The sequence below is a fragment of the Poeciliopsis prolifica genome, unplaced genomic scaffold (genome assembly GCF_027474105.1).
Source record: "Poeciliopsis prolifica strain line A6 unplaced genomic scaffold, Auburn_PproV2 SCAFFOLD028, whole genome shotgun sequence".
NCBI lineage: Eukaryota > Metazoa > Chordata > Actinopteri > Cyprinodontiformes > Poeciliidae > Poeciliopsis > Poeciliopsis prolifica.
This window is the reverse complement of record NW_026562403.1, coordinates 6823547-6845408: the sequence shown is the minus strand read 5'-3', so window position 1 is coordinate 6845408 and position 21862 is coordinate 6823547. Positions and strand designations below refer to the sequence as shown.

The window sequence follows — 21862 nt, the reverse complement described above, 5'->3', positions numbered from 1 at the left end:
AAACGTGTTTTAGTATCTTTAGTAAGAAACTAAACAATGTTTCTTTAATAAGAAATATTGTGTCCACAGCTTTTATTAAAAGATGCCTTGTTTGTCTTGAAGCTCATTCTTCTTTCTTTGAACACTAAATATCTTTTTTATGACAGACTCAGATCAGATGCATCTTTAATGTATGATTCATCATCATACTTAGTCCAGAACATAGCTTTAGGTTTTTTAACCCATTTGATCATATAATGAAAGGTAAGCAAATCTCTGTTAGAAAAAGTAGTCATTTTAGTGAAATGGTTTTGCTTCTATTTTATTAATTTACACTTCTTACATTGTCTGTGTCTTAGAACCTGCTTTAAATATCCATGGTCCTACAATTCTGCCAAATAAATTAAATACATTAAAGAAAGTGTGTTACAGTATGTAAAAGTATTTATTTTGAATGTCAATAGAAGGTTTTATGGAACGACACTTTGAAGAGTAAGATATGATATCCTTGTATTAAATATGCATACAGAATATCTGAACAAATGATAACAATTGGTGATGGTCTCTTGAAGAAATTTGGTGATTTAATGTCGCCTTTTCCTGAATGATTTAAGTAAATAATTTTAAAGACAAGTGAACTAGGCAGTAACAATACAATCACTTAATGTAACTTTTCTTCTGTCTTTAATCTTATTATACTTGCAGTTTGGTGAAATTGAGAATGCCACCTTTTATAAAGGAATGAAATATTTTCAAAATCTTTTAAAACAATATATCTGCTTTAATTGTAAATTCCAAAATTTAACCTGTACCACTTGTGATATTGCTACTAGAGTGCAATTAAAACTGTAAGAGCAACTGATGCAAGAAATTTGCTCTGTGATTTCACCTGATAGTTCAGAAATGTATATGGGATTAAAGTGCATTTGTATTATGGTTTTCTGTACATCTGAAAATATGTAAATAAACACAAAACCACTGACTTTGATTGGTTTAATTAAATAAAATCCATTTAAGGTTTTATTTTTTTATAGTCATTAAACTTTCAATTGCTGGACTTTTCTAAAATGTGCCACCAATTCTAAAATAAAGGTGCAAGGGAAAACATCGATAGTTTTGTCCTGAAGAATAAAATTCTGTAGAAGCTAAGCAATTGATATTGCACAATTAAATATTTTGCAAACACTTGTCTATTTTCTCTTTTGTTTGATGGGTATGCTCACAATGAAATTATATAATAAAGTTTATTATAAACTCTGAACCACACCTCTTCACTCTCTCGACTCCTTGCTCATTCGTATGGATGAGCAGTACACAAGTCTACATAAAACAATAACTTTACTGCCATCCCACTGCCTTAAACAACCGAAGTCTTTTAGACCACCTGCTGTCACACCTCAGTGAATCAGAATGTCGTTAAAAAAAATTTTTTTTCAGTGATTCAATCCAGATTTGTCACACAGAATGACACATTTGATGTGCTTATTTCTGTTAATTTTGATGATTATGGTTTAAAGCTTATTGAAGCCTAAAATTGTGTTTCTCGGAAGATTATATAATGTATAATTATATGTGTAATTGTTTCAATAATTTGAAATAAAAAGCCAGATCACAAATCAAAAGTGATCTGGCCAAGACAGCAGTATAATACATACATCCAATAAAACTGCAGAATATTTTGCATGTGCTGAGTCTTAAGGGCTCCTAGGTTTTGAGAACCTTTGGTGTGTTTTTCATCTGACAAAATGTATCAGTTACTAGTGATTGATAATGATTAAGTCATTTTCATTTGACTTCACCAACCGGAATCTGTTTACTGCAGAAATATTTGAGCAAGGATGTTGTGAAGCCTGGAATATTTTGATAATAAAATAATTTTCCACCTTCATTTCTTCTTCTTCTTCTTTTTTTTTTAAACTCGAAACAGCCGTTTTCATTATTTACCACTAGATGGCGGCATACATTTTAAAATGTTTGCGTTTGTAATGGAAATGATAGTTGCCATTACAATGGACAGTGAGAAACTGGTAGATATAAAGATAATTGTTTTACACTGACATGTGTCCTGCACAAAAAACACACCAGTTACAAAATAATGAAAGTTTTACATTGCTTAAAATATTTTTCTCAGCTATAGTCATTTTTATTGCATGCTGTGAAAACAGTGGTAATCACTATGGTGCTTTTAGATCACCATGCCTGCCCCCCCAGTAAATCTAACTAGCTTACTGGTTCACTAGAATTTTTCTATTAAATTTCTCAATTAAAAATAAGAAAAATATCCTTCCTCTACATTTATATCTGATATTTCTTAAATTGTTTTTCTGAATGTGAAACATAAAAGAAATGTGAAAATTCACTTATTTATTCTTTGACGTCTATTTTTGACATATTTTATGCATTTGTATTTAAGTAGCAAAAAAATGAAAACAGTTTCATGAAGAGCAGTGCAAGATATCAAATCAGACTTACTATCAATGTGCAAGATTCTGCAGTTACAAGGGTGTTCTTCTATGCAGTTTTTTTCCCAGTTCATTACGTTGTTGGGGAAAACCTATATTTATAGGTAGGTATCCATATAATATATAGTCCCAGTGAAAGTACTGCCACTGATGCCTACACCTGACATTAACTTTGGACAAACTTACAAAAACTTTTGGGAAATTGTGAAGATACTGTTTCCGTATTCTGTTTTTAAATTAGAGTAAATTCTAGGAATTAAATGGATAGTTTTGAATGACTCATAAGTCAATGTTATTTTCTCAACACTTATCATTTTCTGTCTTGTCCTAAAGTGTTTTCGCATTCTTTTTTTCCCCCCATAAATTAGAGTAAATTAAAGAAATTAAGTAGATAGTTTTGAATGACCAATAAAGTGTTGATCTTTTTCATGGTATAAGCCTTTTATTAGCTTTTTGATGCCTTTTCAATTTAAATGCAGAGCTATTTTTTTCCTTTAACATAAAATACTTTAACTACTTTCATACATATCCGGAAAGCTGTTAAGTTGAGCACCTATATTTATCCAACAGCATAAGTAATAGCACTGAACATGCCATCCATGACAGTGAAAAGTCCATGTTTATTCAAACCGTGCCAGCACCACAAGACACTGGACATGTGTCTGTGTGGCGACAGTTCATTGCTACTATAACATTCTGTGGTGGCTGTAAAACAACTTGGCAGCATCTCAGAGAGATCAGTCATCAGTCAGTGGAAACAACTGGACACCCAGGCCATGAAGCAATAAAAGGTCTGCATGTGTCTGTTGGAATGGGTGTCTGTATAAATAAATGGATGACTTTGTCATAGTATGAGTGTGAATCTCCACACATGAATAGTATGGTGCACATTTGAGGACTGAGTTTCATCCAGAGAATATCACGCTGTTAAATTATAGACCATCTGTTGTGTGGCAGGGAGATCTGCTGGACCGCAGTCAGCTGTGTTAATGAAACATTTGTCCGATGCTCAAATGAAACCCACACTTTTATGAGTTGCATAAAACAAGTTCTTCTTAGACCTACAACACACATGTTATTATACATTATGTAAATAGCATAATATGAGATCTGCTCTGTTTTCCCTCATTAAAATGTCCAACAAAGGTCACAATTTGGCAGCTTTTGGAATAGTGGAGTTGTTGCATGCTGGTTTGAATGCAGTGGGTCGCAAAACAAAATGACAATAGTGAACAAATCTGTTCAGCTCGCTTTCCTCTACTTCCTCTTTAATTATTCCTTGTTGACAGGATTCATATGTGGCCCGGTGAATCCAGATGGTCAGCATTAATTGAGTACAATCAAACCCAAAATAAACATCCCTTCCATGTAAAATGCATTCAATTTTAGATGTAATTTGCCTGATTGGAGGAGAATATTAATGCGCTGTCCTGTAATGAGTTCTAATGAATGATGAACGGAGTAACATCTTATTTCCTGTTCTATTTGTCACATGTCATTAGCCATTCAGTGTGACTAATGGGAATGGAGGTTGTTAAAATGTTGGGAAGGACTGAATAAGTAGATCCTTTAATAATATTTTAGTTATTTTGGCTTGATGGGGATGAGCGGTTTTTTTCCCCACAAGAACATTTTACTTGATGAGTTGATGCCCAGTAAATACTGTATTTTCATTCAGATAGAGCTGTAAGTTCAAAACAGATGTAAGTTTGGTTGGCTGATATTGTTGTTGCTGCTTCTACCAAAGTTTGAATGAAAAACTATCAATTGCCCCAAGAAAACTCTTTGAAATGTTGAAGTTTACAATATTTGGTTCCTTCTGTTGTAAATTTACTTTACCCCTCATTGTATTTAACAGAGGGAATGATCTTTTAGAGTTTTTAGAATAAAACTCTAAATTCATCCCTTTAGAGTTTTATTCAAAACATCCTAGTAATTAAAAGGGTAAATGATACCATGACTTCTAAGAAGATTCTCAAGACTTTTCAAAGAAAATGAGGTCCACAGCATCTTGTATTGTTTGTGTCACACCTGAGAGGTCACAAGGGCAAAGGAGGTGTGTCAAAGGATTTCCAAGTACAATATGACAGACCATTACCTGCTGCTAACTGTAGCTTAAAAAAGTGGCTGTTGGTGGTGATTTTAAGTTTATTTCTTGTATCAAAATACAGAGGAAGAAAGTTAGTTGGCTCCATACAGTAAAAGAAAATTAGCTGCATATGGCGAATACAGTAGAATTTAGTGTGACATAGGTTCAGTGGCCTCTGTTCCCGGACACATAAAACACAAAATAATTGGGCTCATGATGTAAATGGAGAGAGATCTTGTGCAGTCTGATTGTCTCCTTCCAGTGGCCGACTACTTAGATTAGGATTGTGCACCCTATAGACTGATTAGCGGAAATCAATGCTAACACAACAGTCATCTTGGTGCATTTGTCATAATTAATGTCATTGCACTGTAACTCATTTACCCACCACAGCATATTTTGATCAGATAAGTGAAATATTTTGTTAGTTAGGGCTCACATGTTCAAAGATTAGATTCTGCATTTGTGTAACAAAAGTATGTGATTATATCTAAAAGCTTTATATTGTTTTAAATATAAATTTAAACTTTAGGATGGTTAAATTTGGCTATATTTGTATTCAATTTGTATGCATATATATTAGTTTGTAAGTACTGTCCTAACTGAATATTACATTAAAAGTCACCTTAAAATTATCTTACAATTGCTTCTCTTATATCTGTTAATGTAGATCTTTCACATTCATATAAATATTCAAACTTTAATAAATTGGGCTGTTTCGTAAATTCAGCAAGCATTTAGTGGTAGGCAGGGTACACAGTGGACAGATTGTCAGTCCATCACAGGGAAACAAAGAAAACAAACAACCAAGCACACACGCATTAACACTTAAGAAATGTTCAGAGCAACTAGTTAATCTAACAAAAATACTTTTGGACTGTGGGAGGAACCAGAACAAATGCAGGCATGGAAAGAACATCAAACTCCATGCAGAAAGATCCTTGGCCTGGACTTGAACCTCAACTGTGCAGGCCTGAAAAAAACAACAACATATTTTTTCTGCTTTAAAAATGCATTAAGGATTATTTTCAGAATATAACTGACAAATTATCTTTAAATTATGCAAGAGTAGGTTGCAAATTCCTAATTAAACTAAACCAGATTTCAGGGGAATAATTTGTACCTCCAAAATAAAGTTTACAGCTGTGCTTCTAAATAAATGATCAATGTCTCATAGGTTAGATCATTGCAGCACTGTGTTCTAAATTCCCCATAGATTTGAACTAAAAAGAAAGTGATGGTGTCTGACCTTTTACATAAAGGTCATTAGTGACCTTTTACATAAAGGTCATTAGTGACCTTCAAAATAAAGGTCTTGCTCTTTCAAAGAAGAGAATTTGAAAATCCATCCATCTTTTCATTATCTTCTGTTTTATCCAGGTTTGAATCAGAAACAAAAAATACATTAATGAGTTGGACGTCAAAGTGTCTTTAAAACAGTTTGTTTCTTTATTCCACTTTGCTCTTAATTCAGGTTGGATAATCTTGGTTATTTTGACTCCATCACTCTTAGTATTTTCTCCTTTACTATTTCTGTCTCACTCACACAAACATTCAGACACAACCCGGTGTAACTATGACTCCAGTTGCCATAACATTTGTCTGCCATGAGTTCCCTAATAATCAGACAGGAGGGGAAAAGGTTGTGGTGATCCAACTTTTGGCATCGACCACAGTTATGTGTTATGGCTGCAATGTGTCTGGAGAGAGTCTGTTAGCCCACCCAAGCTAGTGTGCTGGTATTCGAAAATATACGCATGTAGATAGACATGCACATATTTAAAATTGTGTCAAAGGGATTTAGACATTGTTTTGTAATATAAGGCTTACATTCAACATAAATGAAAGAGCATATGTTACCCTGCTTTGTGCTTTGTCTCATCTTCTGTGTGACACATGCTGTTAAGGTATAGTCAGTGGTTAAGGCCCTCGTCTTTGTCTATTGTTGGTCAAATTATTTCATTGGCAGAGTGCGAGGAAGCTCACAGAATGATTAAACTAAAGAAGAACAGAACTAGAATGAAAACCCACACCAAAAATGGCACTTTGGTGTGGAAATAGTTCAACTGAAACCTTTTACATGCATAAAATGTCAAGTTGCAAAGAAAAAGAAATGGAGGAATGTGCATAAAAGAAAAGAAACATTAGAGATGGTATACTTTGTGATCACAAAAGGAATGTATTCTCAAGGCTTTTAATGTTTACTTACACTGTGGCAAAGAGATTGCAGTTGACTGGATTGAAAAAAGATCCAGTGATGACTCATTTACAGTTTACCAGAAGAGCCCACCAGATTTTTATGCAAATAGGAAAATTCAAAAACTTTATTACAATTCAGTGTTTTTCCAAGACGAACTAAGCAACAACATCAGATATCATCTACTATGATGAGCTGTGGATATTTATTTGCCATCCACATCTTAATTCTTTGTTTCTAGCAAAATCACTTGGACTCCCACATGTTCATAACTCCACACTTTTATATTTATGGTGGTTGGACAAAAAGGCATTTTGTGTGGCTGTACTTCAAGAACCTAGAGTCTAATGGTTCTTAAAAAGATTTGATGAACCCAAGATGCCACCCTTTGCAGCAGCAGTTTTATAGTGATCTTTGGAGGTTTTATTATGTCTCCCACCCTTTGCTATTCTGCACATTCTGGATGGTGGAAAGATAAAAGTGGGGCCTTGTCCAACCTAAAACCCAGTAGCTAAAACAAATGGGCCTTTGTGTCATGTTATATTTATACCCCATGGAAACAGAAGTTGTGTGTTTTATATATGAAGTTTGCAGATATTCTAATGAACTTAAAAAAGTGGATAAAAAAATAAATAAATAAATAAATAAAAAACACATCAGTCATTTATATTAGAAATTATGTATTTGGGAAATTAATAATTGCTATGATCATTATTTTGTTTGAAATTATTTATTAAAATGAGATATTTTTTCCTTTTGAAAAATTCTAAGTTGTATTTCGCTATTATTTCTATTTTTTGTGTTTATGCTACTAAAATAAAAGATACATTTATTGCCAAAACGTGTGACCAGCACTTTTCTAAGAACTGTACATCATTTAATTAACCACAAAGAGAAAGTGGGAAAGAAACACCTTTTGTGGGCGGAAACAGCTAATTCCTCACAAGTAGGGCTGACGGAACAAAAAACCATCCAATAAGGATGTCTTTTGAAGCATAAGTTCATTAAGGTCAGACTATATTTTTCTTTATCTATAGTAAGAGGGAATATTTGAATATTTGTTCATCGTAACAATATTTTACCAACAGAGCATACCAAAAGTGTTTTCATTTCTACAACTGACATCTGTTTAATATTGTTTGCAAACCCCTCAGATATTTTCCACATCTTAGCTTAATTTATTAATTTTGTATAGAGCTGACCTTGTGGTCCTTAAACAGATTCTTTGACTTTTTCTTTAGCATTTCTTTCCTGATGAAATCTAGTGTTCGTACATCATGTCAACTTAGAACAAAACTGTGTTGTCAGTCAGATTTTAGTTGTGTGGAATCTATGAAACTGCAAAGTGAGTTTTTTCATTCAAAACAAAGTTTGTTTGTATCTGCATGAAACATTGTTCATCATAGGAACATTGTTTTCTCTCCTTCTTAACATTTGACATTTGAACAAAGTTTGTCTCTACCGACGAGGCATTGTAATGCATTTAGTTTCCTGTTCTTACCTGGATAATCTAAATGCATTTTTTGGGTCCATTTAAATGGTATAATGTATTATCAAAAGTCCATAAACTCTTCCCTAACAAGGTTATCAATATACCAGCAGAACAAATTTTTGCTTGAAATTAGCCACATAGCTTACATTGGTTGATAGTCACCAGGTAGTTAGGGACTGCAGTGTTTGAATACAACTCTCTGTTTTAGCTATCAGCTTTATAATGCATTTTGTCAGAAAGTACAAGGTCTGAGATTCTGCATGAACCTTTCATTTTCATGTCTTCCTGCTATTTGTAACAATAACTTGCTGTTACTTAAAGAGTTTGGATTTTGAGTTGATGGAATCATATTGTGGGAATCTAAATTTGATCACAAAATATAGAATATGGTTTTAAAATGTGTGTTCTCTCTTTGTGTTTTTGCACAGTGAGGAGGATGAGGAGACACAGCTTAACTCACATGAATCTGCTGTTGTCAAAACTATGATGAAAGGATCTGCTTCAAACCATGGTAAACACCATTTTTATGTTGATAAGATGGACTTAGAATTTATGGTTATTCCCTTTTTCACTTTGTCACAAACCCAGTAAATAGCAGATGCAAATATTGCCAGCTGCCATCATTGCATCCTGTCAAAAAAATCAGATTTATGGCCCTGATATTAGGGTGTAGAAGTGTGTTGCCCAGTTACCAAATAGAATTTTAAACAATATGTTCCTTTTAGCTGTTAATACATTATTTTGCTCCTACTGTCGGGGCTACATAAAATTTGTTAAATGGTGCATAAATTATTGTGACAAATCTGTTAGAGCCATTCCAGGTAAGCCATGTTGCTTTTACAGAAGGCAACGTTGGGCAACATATTTAAACAACATAAAATCCTGAACACAAATGTGGTATGGATCATTTAGCTATATAACTTCTATAATTGTGTATCATATTTATTTTATATATTGTTCAGTTCTCAAATAAATAAATAAATATATATATAAATATATCTATATATATATCTATATATATATATATATATATACATATATATATATATATATATATATATATATATATATATATATATATATATATATATATATATACATATATATATATAATGCTTTGTATATATATATATATATATATATATGTATATATGTATATATATATATATATATATATATATATATATATATATATACATATATATATATATATACATATATATATAGAATTGAACAAAAAATGTGTTTTCATCTTTGCAAACATACACAAAAAAAAGATCCTCTTGGCTCTCACTTCTCACCTAATGGGAAACTGCTTTACAGTTGTGAAACCAAATGTTGTTAGAGTCAATTTGCGAGGGGGAAAATGAACTTACTTTCCGTGGCTGAGGCTCAACATATGTTATGAAATAGGTCATTGCAGTTTTTCTTGTGTTTTTCCTCAGTGGAAAGCCATTAAAAAATCCACATTGGCCTCTGGCACCCCACTCAATGCCACATGCAGTTGCTCTGTTTTGTCAGAAAGATAATATTTATAGAGAACCTGTTAGGAGTAATGAAAAAAATGTTTTGGAGGCAAGCGGCATAAAACTGAGGAATGTTTTTGAGTCCTCAACTACTGTAGTCAGAGTTGATGTTCTGTCTGCTTTTATTTTATTGATAGAGTATATATAATTTATTTCTAAATATGAGAAAGTGTTTTCCTCCTTACATTATTATTATTATCAAATCTAAACACCAGACAAAGGCAACCTCAGTTAAAGCACCACACGTTTTCCACATATTAAGGTATATGCGGGAAAAGTATTTGACTGGATTTAAAGAAAGACCCGCTGGTAAAGATTTAATTTATTAGTGGAGTCCATCAGATTTTATTGAATATAGTAATTCAAAAACTTTATGATACAATTTAGTCTTTTCCCAGACAAACTAACCGACAGCATCACAGATCATCTACCACAATTAGCAGGAGAATTATGGTAGAGTCTTTGTTCCTAGCAAAATCACCTTGAGTGTCACATGTTTCATAACCCCACATTTTTATGACCATGATGTTTTGGACAAAAAGGCATTTTTTGTGGCTGTACTTCAAGTACCTAGTGGTCTAATGGTTCTTATAAAGATTTGATGAACCCAAGATGCCACTCTATGCAGCAGTTTTATAGTAGTATTTGGGGATTTGTTTTTGTCTGCCAACCCTTGCTATAACACACAATAAGCATGGTGGGAAGATAAAAGTTACCTTTCCTTAAACCACATATACAAAAACATCTGAACATCTGTACTGTGGAGATGAAAAGCTAAACTCTATGTTTAGCCAGGTGCCCGACTTTTAGTGTAGCGGCTGTCTTGGTGGTCCATGTGTGACTTTGTGTGCTCTTGGCTGTATGTGTGCATGCACATAAACTTTAGGAATGTGTTAAAAGTAAAAATATTCGGTGTGCTTCTAAAGATGGATGTGATTAATTCATGGCTGCGACAACAGTGGTCAGCGAGCAGTGTGCACCTTCATAACACTTGCTGAGTGTGTAGTCAGAGAGGTTAGAGGTCAAATGTCCTACAAATCACAAAAACATTCTGACAAAGCTTTTGACACTGTGAGACCTTTCTTTTGATGTTTTTGCAGTAAAAGAAGATAAAAATTCAACATGAGTAAATTAAATAAATCTGTAATAGCTGTAAAGCTGTAGCAGCAAAAGTGAACAAGAAAATGTAAAGATGGCACTGAAAACTACAGAGATACAAAAAAAGAAATTCTCCTGGGAAGGTTTAAAAACAAATGTGAAATTTCTGACCTGCTTGGTGATTCTTCTTCTAGTTCTGGCTCTGATGTCTCCACCAGTTAGCATTGTTGTATTTTTGTAACTTCAAATGTTTTTGTTGTCATTACAGTAGCAGATTATTTACACACCCCTTAAATATTAACAATACAAATTTATTGCATAAACTGTGGCTGAATGTAACCCAGGTGAGGCAAAAGACAGTTGGAGGATACAGACCTCAGATTGTAGGCTATGTATGTACTGTATTTTCTCAGGACTTACACTTTTGAGTATAAGTTAGTCAAAAAACATGACACGAAGAGGAAAGAAAAACATATATAAGTCGCACTGGACTAAGTCACATTTATTTAGCAATTGTCAAACATGAGGGAAACCTCATCCCCTCATGTTCGACATGACGGGAATGGAGGTTGTATTCTGTGTAACCTGTTTTTTAATGAACTGTCGACTCTGGCTTGGCTTGCACATCTGTTGGCCCATTATGACTAACCAAAAGTGTGCAGTGCACTGCATGCAGTCTAGGGTGATAGGTGGTTGTGTTACATTGATCAACAACACCATGAAGGCCCATTTGCAAAATTAATCTTCTAGATAACTAAGAGCTCTTCTAGGCATATCAGCACCATTGACAAGCCTTTCTGCAAGCAGTTCATGTCAGTCAGTATTAATTAGTATTTAACTCAAAAAATGTGTCAAGAGGAAAAAAACAAATATAAGTCGCACCTAAGTCATAGGACCAGAAAAAGATTTTAAATTATAGTCCGGAAAATATGGCATACATATATTTTGTTGTAAACTACATTGACCATCTGAGAATAAAAATTGTTACATTACCATTTTAGCAACGTTTGTGTGAATATATATAGGGATGTATTTCTCATTAAAATTTCACCCGGGCAGTTAAAGCCAGGCCAGTCCCTCAGTAAGCCGCCACATATGAAATTTCTTTGATCTGAACCATTGTAGTCCAGTTAGTGGTGTATATTTAGGATTTTGATCATGCAGGAGCAGAATCCTCCATCTATTCTCTTTTTCTTTTCTTTTTTTAATTGTCATTTTCCTTTTCACCTCTTTTGCACTTTGTGTCTGTCACATAAATTCCAGAGAAAATATATTGAAAATGAAGGCTTTAATCTGACAAAATGTGAAAAGGTTTTAAGGTGTTTTGCAGGCAATTTTTTTATACCTATATATTTTATCTTTAGCAAAGCAACATTTCATTTTGCTTTCCTGCAACTCTTGTAGGTCGAGGAGTACAGAGTGGTTTGATCACTCCATCTTTTGGAATGAAGGGTAATGGGAGTGCCAGTGTCCTCAGGGGTCCTGTTCCAGCCCGACCAGTGCCTCAACCCCACCCCAAAGATGAGGACACTCTGGTCCAGATGGCAGAACACATTCCTGCTGGGATGCGAACCCCAATGTGTGCCCACTGCAACATGGTGATCAGGTTAGAAACTACTGTTGGAACTAATGTCAAAAGTTTTTCTCACAGGTTGAAGAGAAGGTTAAAGACTGGTTTCTATATGTATTCATAAAGGAGAAAAAATGTGATGAGATTTGAGTTTTTGGCATTTATTGCTCTTTATGGGAAGAATATTTTCACAATAATTTTGGTTAGACATCAACTGCACCAATAACACTCAAACTCTGGGAGTAAAAAATGAAATTAATAAATAAACAATGCTATGGGTGCCTATTGAATAAAACTTCAAGGGCCCTACTTTTCTCAAAGCAAAAGCATATAAATCCAGTACAGTACATTTTAATATAATGCTAAAACTATTTATTTTTCAGTTTAGTTTTCTTATTTTGTACAGCCAAAGATATCACTGCTGCTATTCCAAAATTAGTTAGGAGTGCTTGGGGAATCCCAGATGTTTGTCTCTACTTTCTTACCCCTGTCCATATGTAGACTCAAATTTTCCATGCAATTTTCCAACTTGTTAAAACAGACATTCTGAGAAATCTTTATGTTCCCTAAAATGCTATTATGATCCCTTGGCCATTGCTGAGTAGAAATGCCTATCCATACTCAATTACACTTCTAATTTCTAGAGTTGTTAATAATTTGACAAAAAAAAAATGCTTCTCAGACACTTGGTAGTAATTCTGTATTCTGTTTTCAAGAGCAATATAGAGGCATAATTGGTAACTTAAATGCAAAATACTAACAAAAAATATAATCTCTTCCAAATGGTGGTGAGACCAGTTTCAGAGCTAGAAGAAGCACCACCGAGTTGGTCAGAAATTTTGTAGATGCAAATCAGAAATTTCATAGATGCAAAAATTGTGATCTATGAAAAACAAACTTGATTTGAGAATGTATGGCCTCTCATGCCATAAAAGAGAGACCTGACCCATGTGCATTGCATATGCTTGTTTTGGAGACGAGGCAGACACAGATGGTGAGGTGGGAAATTGAAGCCACACTGCATCATAATTTCCTCAGACATTTAAACTTAAACCATAGATCAACTTTATCATAATCATCCAAAAACGTAGTGCAATAAATGCTTATGATGGCGAGCCATAACTATACATGACAATGTTTCATAAAAAACAAAATGAACTTTGAGTCAACCTCATTTATAAACCTCTCAAGTGATTTCTCATCATCACATTTGACTTAGCACACATGCATAAATTGTGAGAAGGTGTGAGGCAATCACAGTGATTGCTGTAATTATCTAAATACCATTGCGACACCTGTGCAATACTGTGTGATCGATGGCTCTGCGATGCTGGAAGATGTGAATGGGAGAGAACATGTTTTCAGAGATCACCAAGATCTTCTGCTCCATAATGATGACTGGCTTAAAAGCCGTTTTGAACTCCCTAGATTATTTCTCTTAGATCTATGTACTGAACAAGGTCCAGTGTTAAGTAAATTAACTCTTTGCCTGAGCCCATTTCAATTAACAACATAATTCTGAATTTATCCATAGGTCTGGGATATCACAATCAGTGCTGAATGCATTAATGACTCTCTTTCTGGATACCATTGTCAACATGACCAGTCGATACATCAGATTTCCATACACTTTCCATACAATTTTCTACACCCATATTGCTGTAAGGGCACCATTTGACAACAGAGTTGTGTATGTAAATAGAAAACAAATTTGTTCCATTAATTTGCAAATTATATGGGAATGCAACATGCACCTGACAAATTTAGGCGTGGCTCAACCCATGATTCACTTATCCTGGTACAAAGCAGAGGTCCTGGATGATGCAAGAATGTTTATATATTGTGTAGACTTTGGTTGAGGGTTGAGGCTGCCTTACAGACCTTTTTTGTTTATATGAAATGTTTTTGTGAATACTTATGGCTCATCAGCGCAAGTATATATCACACTGCATTTTTAAATGCTGTTGATAAAGTCAGGTATGTAATTAAAGGTTTGAGGACATCATGATGCAATGTGGCTTCAATCCCCCACCTCACCATCAGTGTCGCCATTTCCCCTGTCTCCAAAATGAGCTTATGCTGTCCACCTGGGTCAGAGCGAGCATAAGGGACTTCACATTTTCCCATCGAGTTTATTTTTCATAGATCACAACATGGTAAGGCCCCGTTATGTGTACACCAGCTTCATAAATGGGACCACGGAACATTCTTTCCTTAATTCAGCTGAAAGGAAGGCGCAACCTTTAAGCCAAGTTTGTCCTACAGCACATCATGATAAACTCTCTTCCTCTTTGTCTCTTCTACATACATTCTGTCTTTTCTGATGGCTGCCCTGCATGATCTGAATGTTATCTGTGATGGTGTCACTTGATACTCTGTTGTACTCAGGATCAGGTTGCCCACATGCTAAAAGCTGTCAGCTTGGCTGCTGTCAGACGAGGCTCAGATAAGCACACCTACTGTTCTCAGTGAATTGGGCTACAATGTTTCCTCACTTTATTTAATCATCAGTGGACAGGGCCAATGTGCTTTGTAAGCTGAAGCAGAATACAAGTTACTCCATCAGTCATGGATTTAATGTCACCATTAACAATCTCTTTAAAATAAATGCAAGCAAAGTCATTTATGTAAAATATGTTTACAGCTCCAACACGAACTCCTTCTTGTTGATTTATCATATTATCTGTCAGATGTTATTATAAAGGTTGGTTTCTAACACCCTTGTCCCTAGTGGGGTCAGGAGGGGTGCTGGTGCCCATCTCCAGCTAACGTTTCAAGCGAGAGGCAGGATAAACCCAGGACAAACCCTGGACAGGTCACCAGTCTGTCGCAGGGCAACACAGAGTCAAACAGGAAAAACAACCATGCTCACACACACTCACACTTAGGGAGAATTTAGAGAGATCAATTAACTTGACAGTCATGTTTTTGGACTGTGGGAGGAAGCCGGAGTACCCAGAGAGAATTCTTGCATGCACAGGGAGAACATGCAAACTCTGTGCAGAAAGATCCCGGCCTTCTTGCTGCAAGGCAACAGTGCTACCAACTGCGCTACTGTGCAGCTTCCTCTTTGATCATATATAATTTTATTTTGTTATACAGCCAAATTCTCCATCCTCTAATCCATGTTTAATTGCTTTTTATAAAACAAAATGACTGAAAGGTGGTCCATTATAAACATTTGTGATTGTAGCCATTTTCAAAGCAGTGAGGTTGTTTGTCTTTCAGAAAATCTTTATTTTGTTTGTGTCATCTGAGAAAATCATCATTCATGAAAATTAAACAAAGCAAGTGTATGGGTAACAGTTGCGGTATATGTAATATATCTGAGGGAACAATTAGAAGTGACAGCTTCCTCAGCTTGTCTCTTCTGCAATTTCCAACTCACCCAGAGAATGCTGTACAAAACAGCAACCTGAGTTCATCTTCGTTTTGATAGTTATGGCATAAGCTTTCAGTGTGTATCACTATGATTAATGTAAGAAAGAATGGATTATAATCAACTTCAATGTGAGAGGAGAAGTGATCAACATCAAATTGGGCCGTCACAAACACTGTCTGTATGAGCATGCCAGCTGTATTGAGTCTGTCACGCGCACATATTCAGAAAGACACACACATCCTTTGGAAGGGACTATTTTCTGTGCACCATCTCCTTCTGTTATTTAATTCTGAGCTGTGTTCACTTCACATTGTTTAGTACAAGGTTCTCAAAAATGTGAGCGCAACTCATGAACACTTTCATGAACAACAGTGGGACCCAAGTTTACCATACTACGACCTGCAGTGATAAGGATGGTGAGAGAACATGAAAATCCCTGAAGCTCGCTGCTGAAGAACAACAAATTGTCAGAGTGTGACTATGCCACTGCAAATAAGATTATTTTATTTGAAAGGTTTTTACTTTCTTACCATTTACAGTATGAAATTGTGAGGGTTATGCAGTAGAATTTAACATTTTGTAGTTAAGCTCATTGCTTTTTGTTTTGTTTTTTTCAGAGGACCATTTTTGGTTGCAATGGGAAAATCATGGCACAAGGAGGAATTTAACTGTGCCCACTGCCGAACATCTCTGGCAGACATAGGCTTTGTGGAAGAAAAAGGCTCTGTGTATTGTGAACACTGCTATGAAGAGTTCTTTGCACCAACCTGCAGCCGGTGCCAGGCCAAGATATTAGGGGTGAGTTGATATATGAACAAATAAAAAGAAAAGAAATGCCTGATACCTCAATCGAACTAATAGTAAATGAACACGGTAACAAAGAAAATCTCAAATGGATGTGGAGTTCCTCTCAATTTTCACTTTTAACCAGGTCTGTTCTTTGCGGTTTTTGCCACAAAGGTTCTGTACCACTCTTTGTTGGATTGATTTATTATGAGGGCAAACATTATTACATAATTTAAAATAAACACTTAAAGAGCTTCTAAAATGTAAAATTGCCCACCCCCCAACCCCCATCAAAAGTTCACAAATGAAAAGGTTCTTGCAGTCTATCCTGAGTTGAAATATCTATGGTGACCATGACTGGAACTCAGGAATGCAGTGTATGCTCTGAAGTTAGGAGAATTAGCGTTAGAAGCCTTAAAGACTGCAGGTGTGGTTTGAACCCAAAGTGCCAAGAAGCTGAAATCGCATTTCTCTGAGCAGCTCTGACATTTATCCCTCACATGTTCTAACCTCTTTAGCCCCAAACCTTCCAACCCTCCATTTCTCACACATCTTCAACCGGCTTATGGCTTCCTGTTAACCTGTTTTTCTCACTCCTGTTCTTCTAATCCTTCATTTTACTCTGGCACACCAACTTTCTTGTTATAGCAATTTAAGAGTGGGAAAAAGAAAAAAACTTAAGTATTTTTTTAAGTCTAGTCATGGGACTGCTTTAAAAAAATGTTTTGAAGAGATCTTTCAATTACTATCTTTCTGAGATTAATTTATGGAATTGATTCTTTTCTCTAACACTTTACTGAGAAAGTAACACAGTTTATCTAGCATTTGTAAATATACAAATCTGGATACAGTTTTGTATTATGTCTTAAACTATAACCTGTGTTTTACATTTGATGTTTAGGAGGTAATTAATGCCCTGAAACAAACATGGCATGTCTATTGCTTCATGTGTGCTGCCTGTCAGCAGCCAATCAGGAACAACACCTTTCACCTGGAGGATGGAGAACCTTATTGTGAGCAAGGTCAGTAGAAAAGGTGTTGATGTTTGTGCTAATATTTATGTAAGTTCATACAAGTAACATTTTCAGTAAGTGTGATGCTCAATTCAGTTCCTTTTATGTAGTGCGGATTCAGATCAAATGTAATCAATAAGGCACTTTGCAAAATAAATAAATCCAGTGAATTTATAGAAATATAGATACCCCTTTAATGCAATCTTTTTGAAAAGTCCCTTCAGTAACGCCATCACATTTAATAGGTTAATTAGACAAAGATAGGTGTGTTTAAAATGTAGGGTTTTTGATAAGTGGTATTAAAATTAGTCCACTGATTATTCATTCATGAAATATTAATTATTTTGTCAGCAAAGATGTTGACACTGTTTAGTCACATGAAACTGTCTGTAGGTGATATATATGACTCTGCATAAAAAAACTGACTAAGTTTTTGCAGGGCATTCACTGTTTTTTAGCTTGTTTATTCATAGCTAATGAATTACACAGAGTTATACAAACAAAATAATGATGCCACACTGAGATCAAATTACACCAAAGACATATTAGTCAAGTCCATAACAATTCAATAAAGTCAAAATCAGTCCCCTTTTTTCAGTTATTTTGATATTTTAAAAACCGGTGCCCGACATCTCTTTCTAAAGAAGGAAGTTGATAAAATCAAATTTAAAATAACTGAAGTAGTAAATTCAGTCTGTAGGTGCATCACTGTTAACATCCCCAGTGCTGTGGGTTGTTGGATATGATTAGCTCTGGATACCACTAGGAAGCCAAATTAGAACAAGTGTGGGTTACATGTGGTCCATGTTTCAGTGGTTTTCTGATGTGAGACACAGTTGCTCACTACCTGTAGGCTTCTGAAGGGTACTGTGTGGGTACTGGATGACTGTACAATCCGGTGATTGTAAACATTGACTAGGCTGATTAGACTTGGAGATATTGTTTCATCCTACAGTAGAAACACCCAACAACCATGTGACCATATGAAGAAAAGCACAAGTTTACCTCATTTGAAATGGAATAATTGGATTTGTATTCAAAGCTGTGTTAATGAAGTTATTTAGTTTATTATTCTTGCTGTCTGTAACATATTGTTCAGGCATTTTTCCTTTGAAAATCTCTGAGAGAATGATGTTACTGAATAGTTAGTGTGAAGATAAAAACTGATTGCTTAAAAAAATATTTTTCTTATTTGCAAAACAGACTTTTACAGTTTGTTTGGAACTGGCTGCCATGGCTGTGAGTTCCCTATTGAGGCTGGAGACAAATTTCTGGAGGCACTCGGTTACAACTGGCATGACACCTGCTTTGTTTGTGTTGTAAGTGAAAATCATACACACACTCTTAGCGTCGTAGACCTGACAAACATAATGTATTGTGTGATGAAGCATAATGATGTACCCATTTTTAAGCAATTGAGAGACTTCTAATGTTTTAGGTTTGTGCTATTGTCTCTTTTTTGCTATTCTGTTTAAGCAACAGTTAATTCATTACAGTTCAGCTTCAAATTGTGTGTAAATCTAACGGTTTTTTCACAGGTATGTTGTGCCTCTCTGGAGGGTCAGACCTTTTTCTCCAAAAAGGACAAACCTCTTTGCAAGAAACATGCTCACACAGTGAAGATATGAACCTTCGCATGCCTCTCTGCCTCTATTCTCTCTCTTGTCAAAGGATGCAGAAATACTGAGGGCTCATATTTACCAGTGGATTGTTCTTTGACCAAGTTAATTGAAGCTATAACTAAGCAGACCACTTTTATTTTAACTCTTTAACGGAGGTATTGGATGGGGGATAATACAAAATCTTTCTTGAGCTTTATATCAAACCAGGGGATTTTCTTTGATTCTTTCATACATTTGAAAGAATGTATTAACAAAGCTCAGCCTTGGAGTTGCAGTCTCCAGTCAAGCACTTGCCCCTCAGAGTATCTCTCCCTCACTGCTAATGCAGTCAGCATATCACTTTTTGAACAGAGTGTCTTCTGCACTTATTTTAAAAACCACCTCTGTCGAATGCTTTCGCTGACAATTTTGGAGGATTGTAAATACAATCTAGTTTATACAATTTAAAATGTCCTTAATTTTAATTTCCTAAGAACAGTTGTAAACAGCAGAATGGATGAGTTTTGTTGTGAAGATGTGCAGCGTGTCGAATTGAGTAGGAGCTTCTTAAACAGACAGATGCCCAATTTCAAGGCATCAAATTGCAAAGTCATAATTCTTTCAAGTCATATTTGACATATGCAGCATTTTTATAATAACTGAAGGTAACATAATTTCTTGATCATGCTATAAAATGACACTATTTGGCTGCAAGCACATTATACTACCCCATGAAATAAGTTCATTGTACTTATGCACACAAGACACTGTAAATCATTTTTGTAAGACCACCACAGTTAGTCATAATTTCTTACACAAAAGTATTCATTACATATTAGTATTCAGAATCTCAGTATTTGTATTAAGATTAACTAAATGTGGATGTGTTATTTTAATAAAAGATTTTAACTAAGCATCTCAGATAATCATTGTATCTTTCTTTTTTATTGTATTTTCATGCTGTTTTCCAAAACTTACTTGAAGTTTCCAAACAGAAAAATATATAACAAAATACATTTTTAACAGCATTATTTATTCTGGTTGATTGACAAAAAAACTTCAAAAAATAAATATTAACATCTGACATAAGTAAATGATCTGGCAAGTATTCATTTTATATTTCCTCACACTCAACACCTTAGTGAGGGACATACATTTTTTTTAAAATTGTGTTCTATTATTAATGAAAAATGTTTGTGTTTTTATTCATTGTTTTATGTTTCAACTTCACCTCAAAAAGACAGATGATCCAATATTTTTTGAGAAACCGTTCATCACAGTCTGTATCCCAGGAGGTACTGTGTGTGTGTGTGGGGGGGTGCGTGTCTTCCTGTGTGTGTTTTATTGAGGGGAACACTTTAATTTACTTTGAATATGTAATTGTCTTGATATTTCTTCTAGATTTGTACTAAATTATAATGAAACTAGGTAAAAAGGACAAGATTTCACATTGTCTGACCAAGCGCAGACTAGATTGTGTGTAGAAAGGTAGCATATATATTATAAAAGTACCGGCATAGTACACAAAAGTATTTACATGTCATTTTCATTATCTCTCAAAATATGTTTGAACATAAGTTAAATGTACCTGTGTTGTTCAATAAATTGTGATGTTTAACCCTCCTAGTGGGTGTGTTTCTTCCATTTCTACTTTGTGTATATGAGAAACTGCTTTCCCACATTAAATCAGAGTTAGTTGTCAATGCACCTCTCCAAGACTTGATTCCAGACCACGGGGCTGTATGCCTGCACTGCATGCTCACTTGAATATTGTCAACAAAAGCCACTAGCTACATGAAATATTCAAAAGATTTTATTTTGCTGATGAGAAATACTTTTTGTCATGACCGTTTTTTTCTTCATTTTCATCAAAGAGAAGCTGAATAAAAAATATGCAAAAAATATGCAAAATCAGAACTACATTGAAAGTAGTCAAAAGAACGTTTTTAATTATATACTTTTATTGCTATTGTAAGATTATTTAGAAAACTAGCCAAGGCTGTCATAATGTTTTCTTGATTTTCCTGATAAAAATAAAACTGCTATTATAATGTAAAATATAGATCTAATTCTCTTCAGTCCTAGAATAAATGTTTTACATTTGGGTAAGAGGATGATTTTCAACAAAGATGTCAGAAGCCGTAAAAATTTAACTCCTGTTTGTCTTCATACAATGCAACATGATTGACAGCAAATTCTTTGACATAAATGATGTAAGTTTTTGTAAACTAAAATTAAAATACCCGAATGTCTAAATTATGACTAAATACATATTTTATTCCAAAGATTATGGCTTAGACTTAATTAAATATTGTAGATCTTACACAACTCAATGTTAAAAAAGTCCATAACTTCGTAATGTTTAGACATTTTGTGTATGTTTCTTTAGAAACACTCTTTCAGCCATTTAAACCCCAGAGGAGGCCAAAAGGGGGGGAAACATCACTCACATAACCCTATTTCTGAAATTTTAGGACTCACACAGTAGAGAACATATCAGTTTCAAAACTCAACTAGAAAAAAAAAACGTAACCAGTTCCAGTTTATAATATAAAACACAAAAAAAATGAATGATTTGTTCCTTCTGTTTGTTGGGTGAGCTGCTGTGGAAAATGGGGGGCTGATCGAAGAGCCCACGAGTTGGTTGCTCGCTTCTCCGCCTCTGAT

At 34.7% G+C, this 21862-nt stretch overlaps 1 protein-coding gene across 5 annotated transcripts in view; it reads left to right on the top strand.

The window, feature by feature from the left end:
• Positions 1-20818, top strand: part of pdlim5a (PDZ and LIM domain 5a) — a 51441-nt gene extending 30623 nt beyond the window's left edge. For 4 of the 5 annotated variants that reach the window (XM_055048994.1, XM_055048993.1, XM_055048995.1 and 1 more), the window contains 6 exons: positions 8648-8730; positions 12248-12449; positions 16413-16593; positions 17483-17603; positions 18798-18913; positions 19133-20818. In XM_055048994.1, the coding sequence (XP_054904969.1) occupies positions 8648-8730; positions 12248-12449; positions 16413-16593; positions 17483-17603; positions 18798-18913; positions 19133-19222 (793 nt within the window). In that variant the 3' untranslated portion in view covers positions 19223-20818. Of the gene's footprint in view, positions 1-8647; positions 8731-12247; positions 12450-16412; positions 16594-17482; positions 17604-18797; positions 18914-19132 lie in introns of those variants that run through there. The other variant, XM_055048997.1, reaches the window with a different exon arrangement.
• The last annotated feature ends 1044 nt before the right edge of the window (positions 20819-21862 follow it).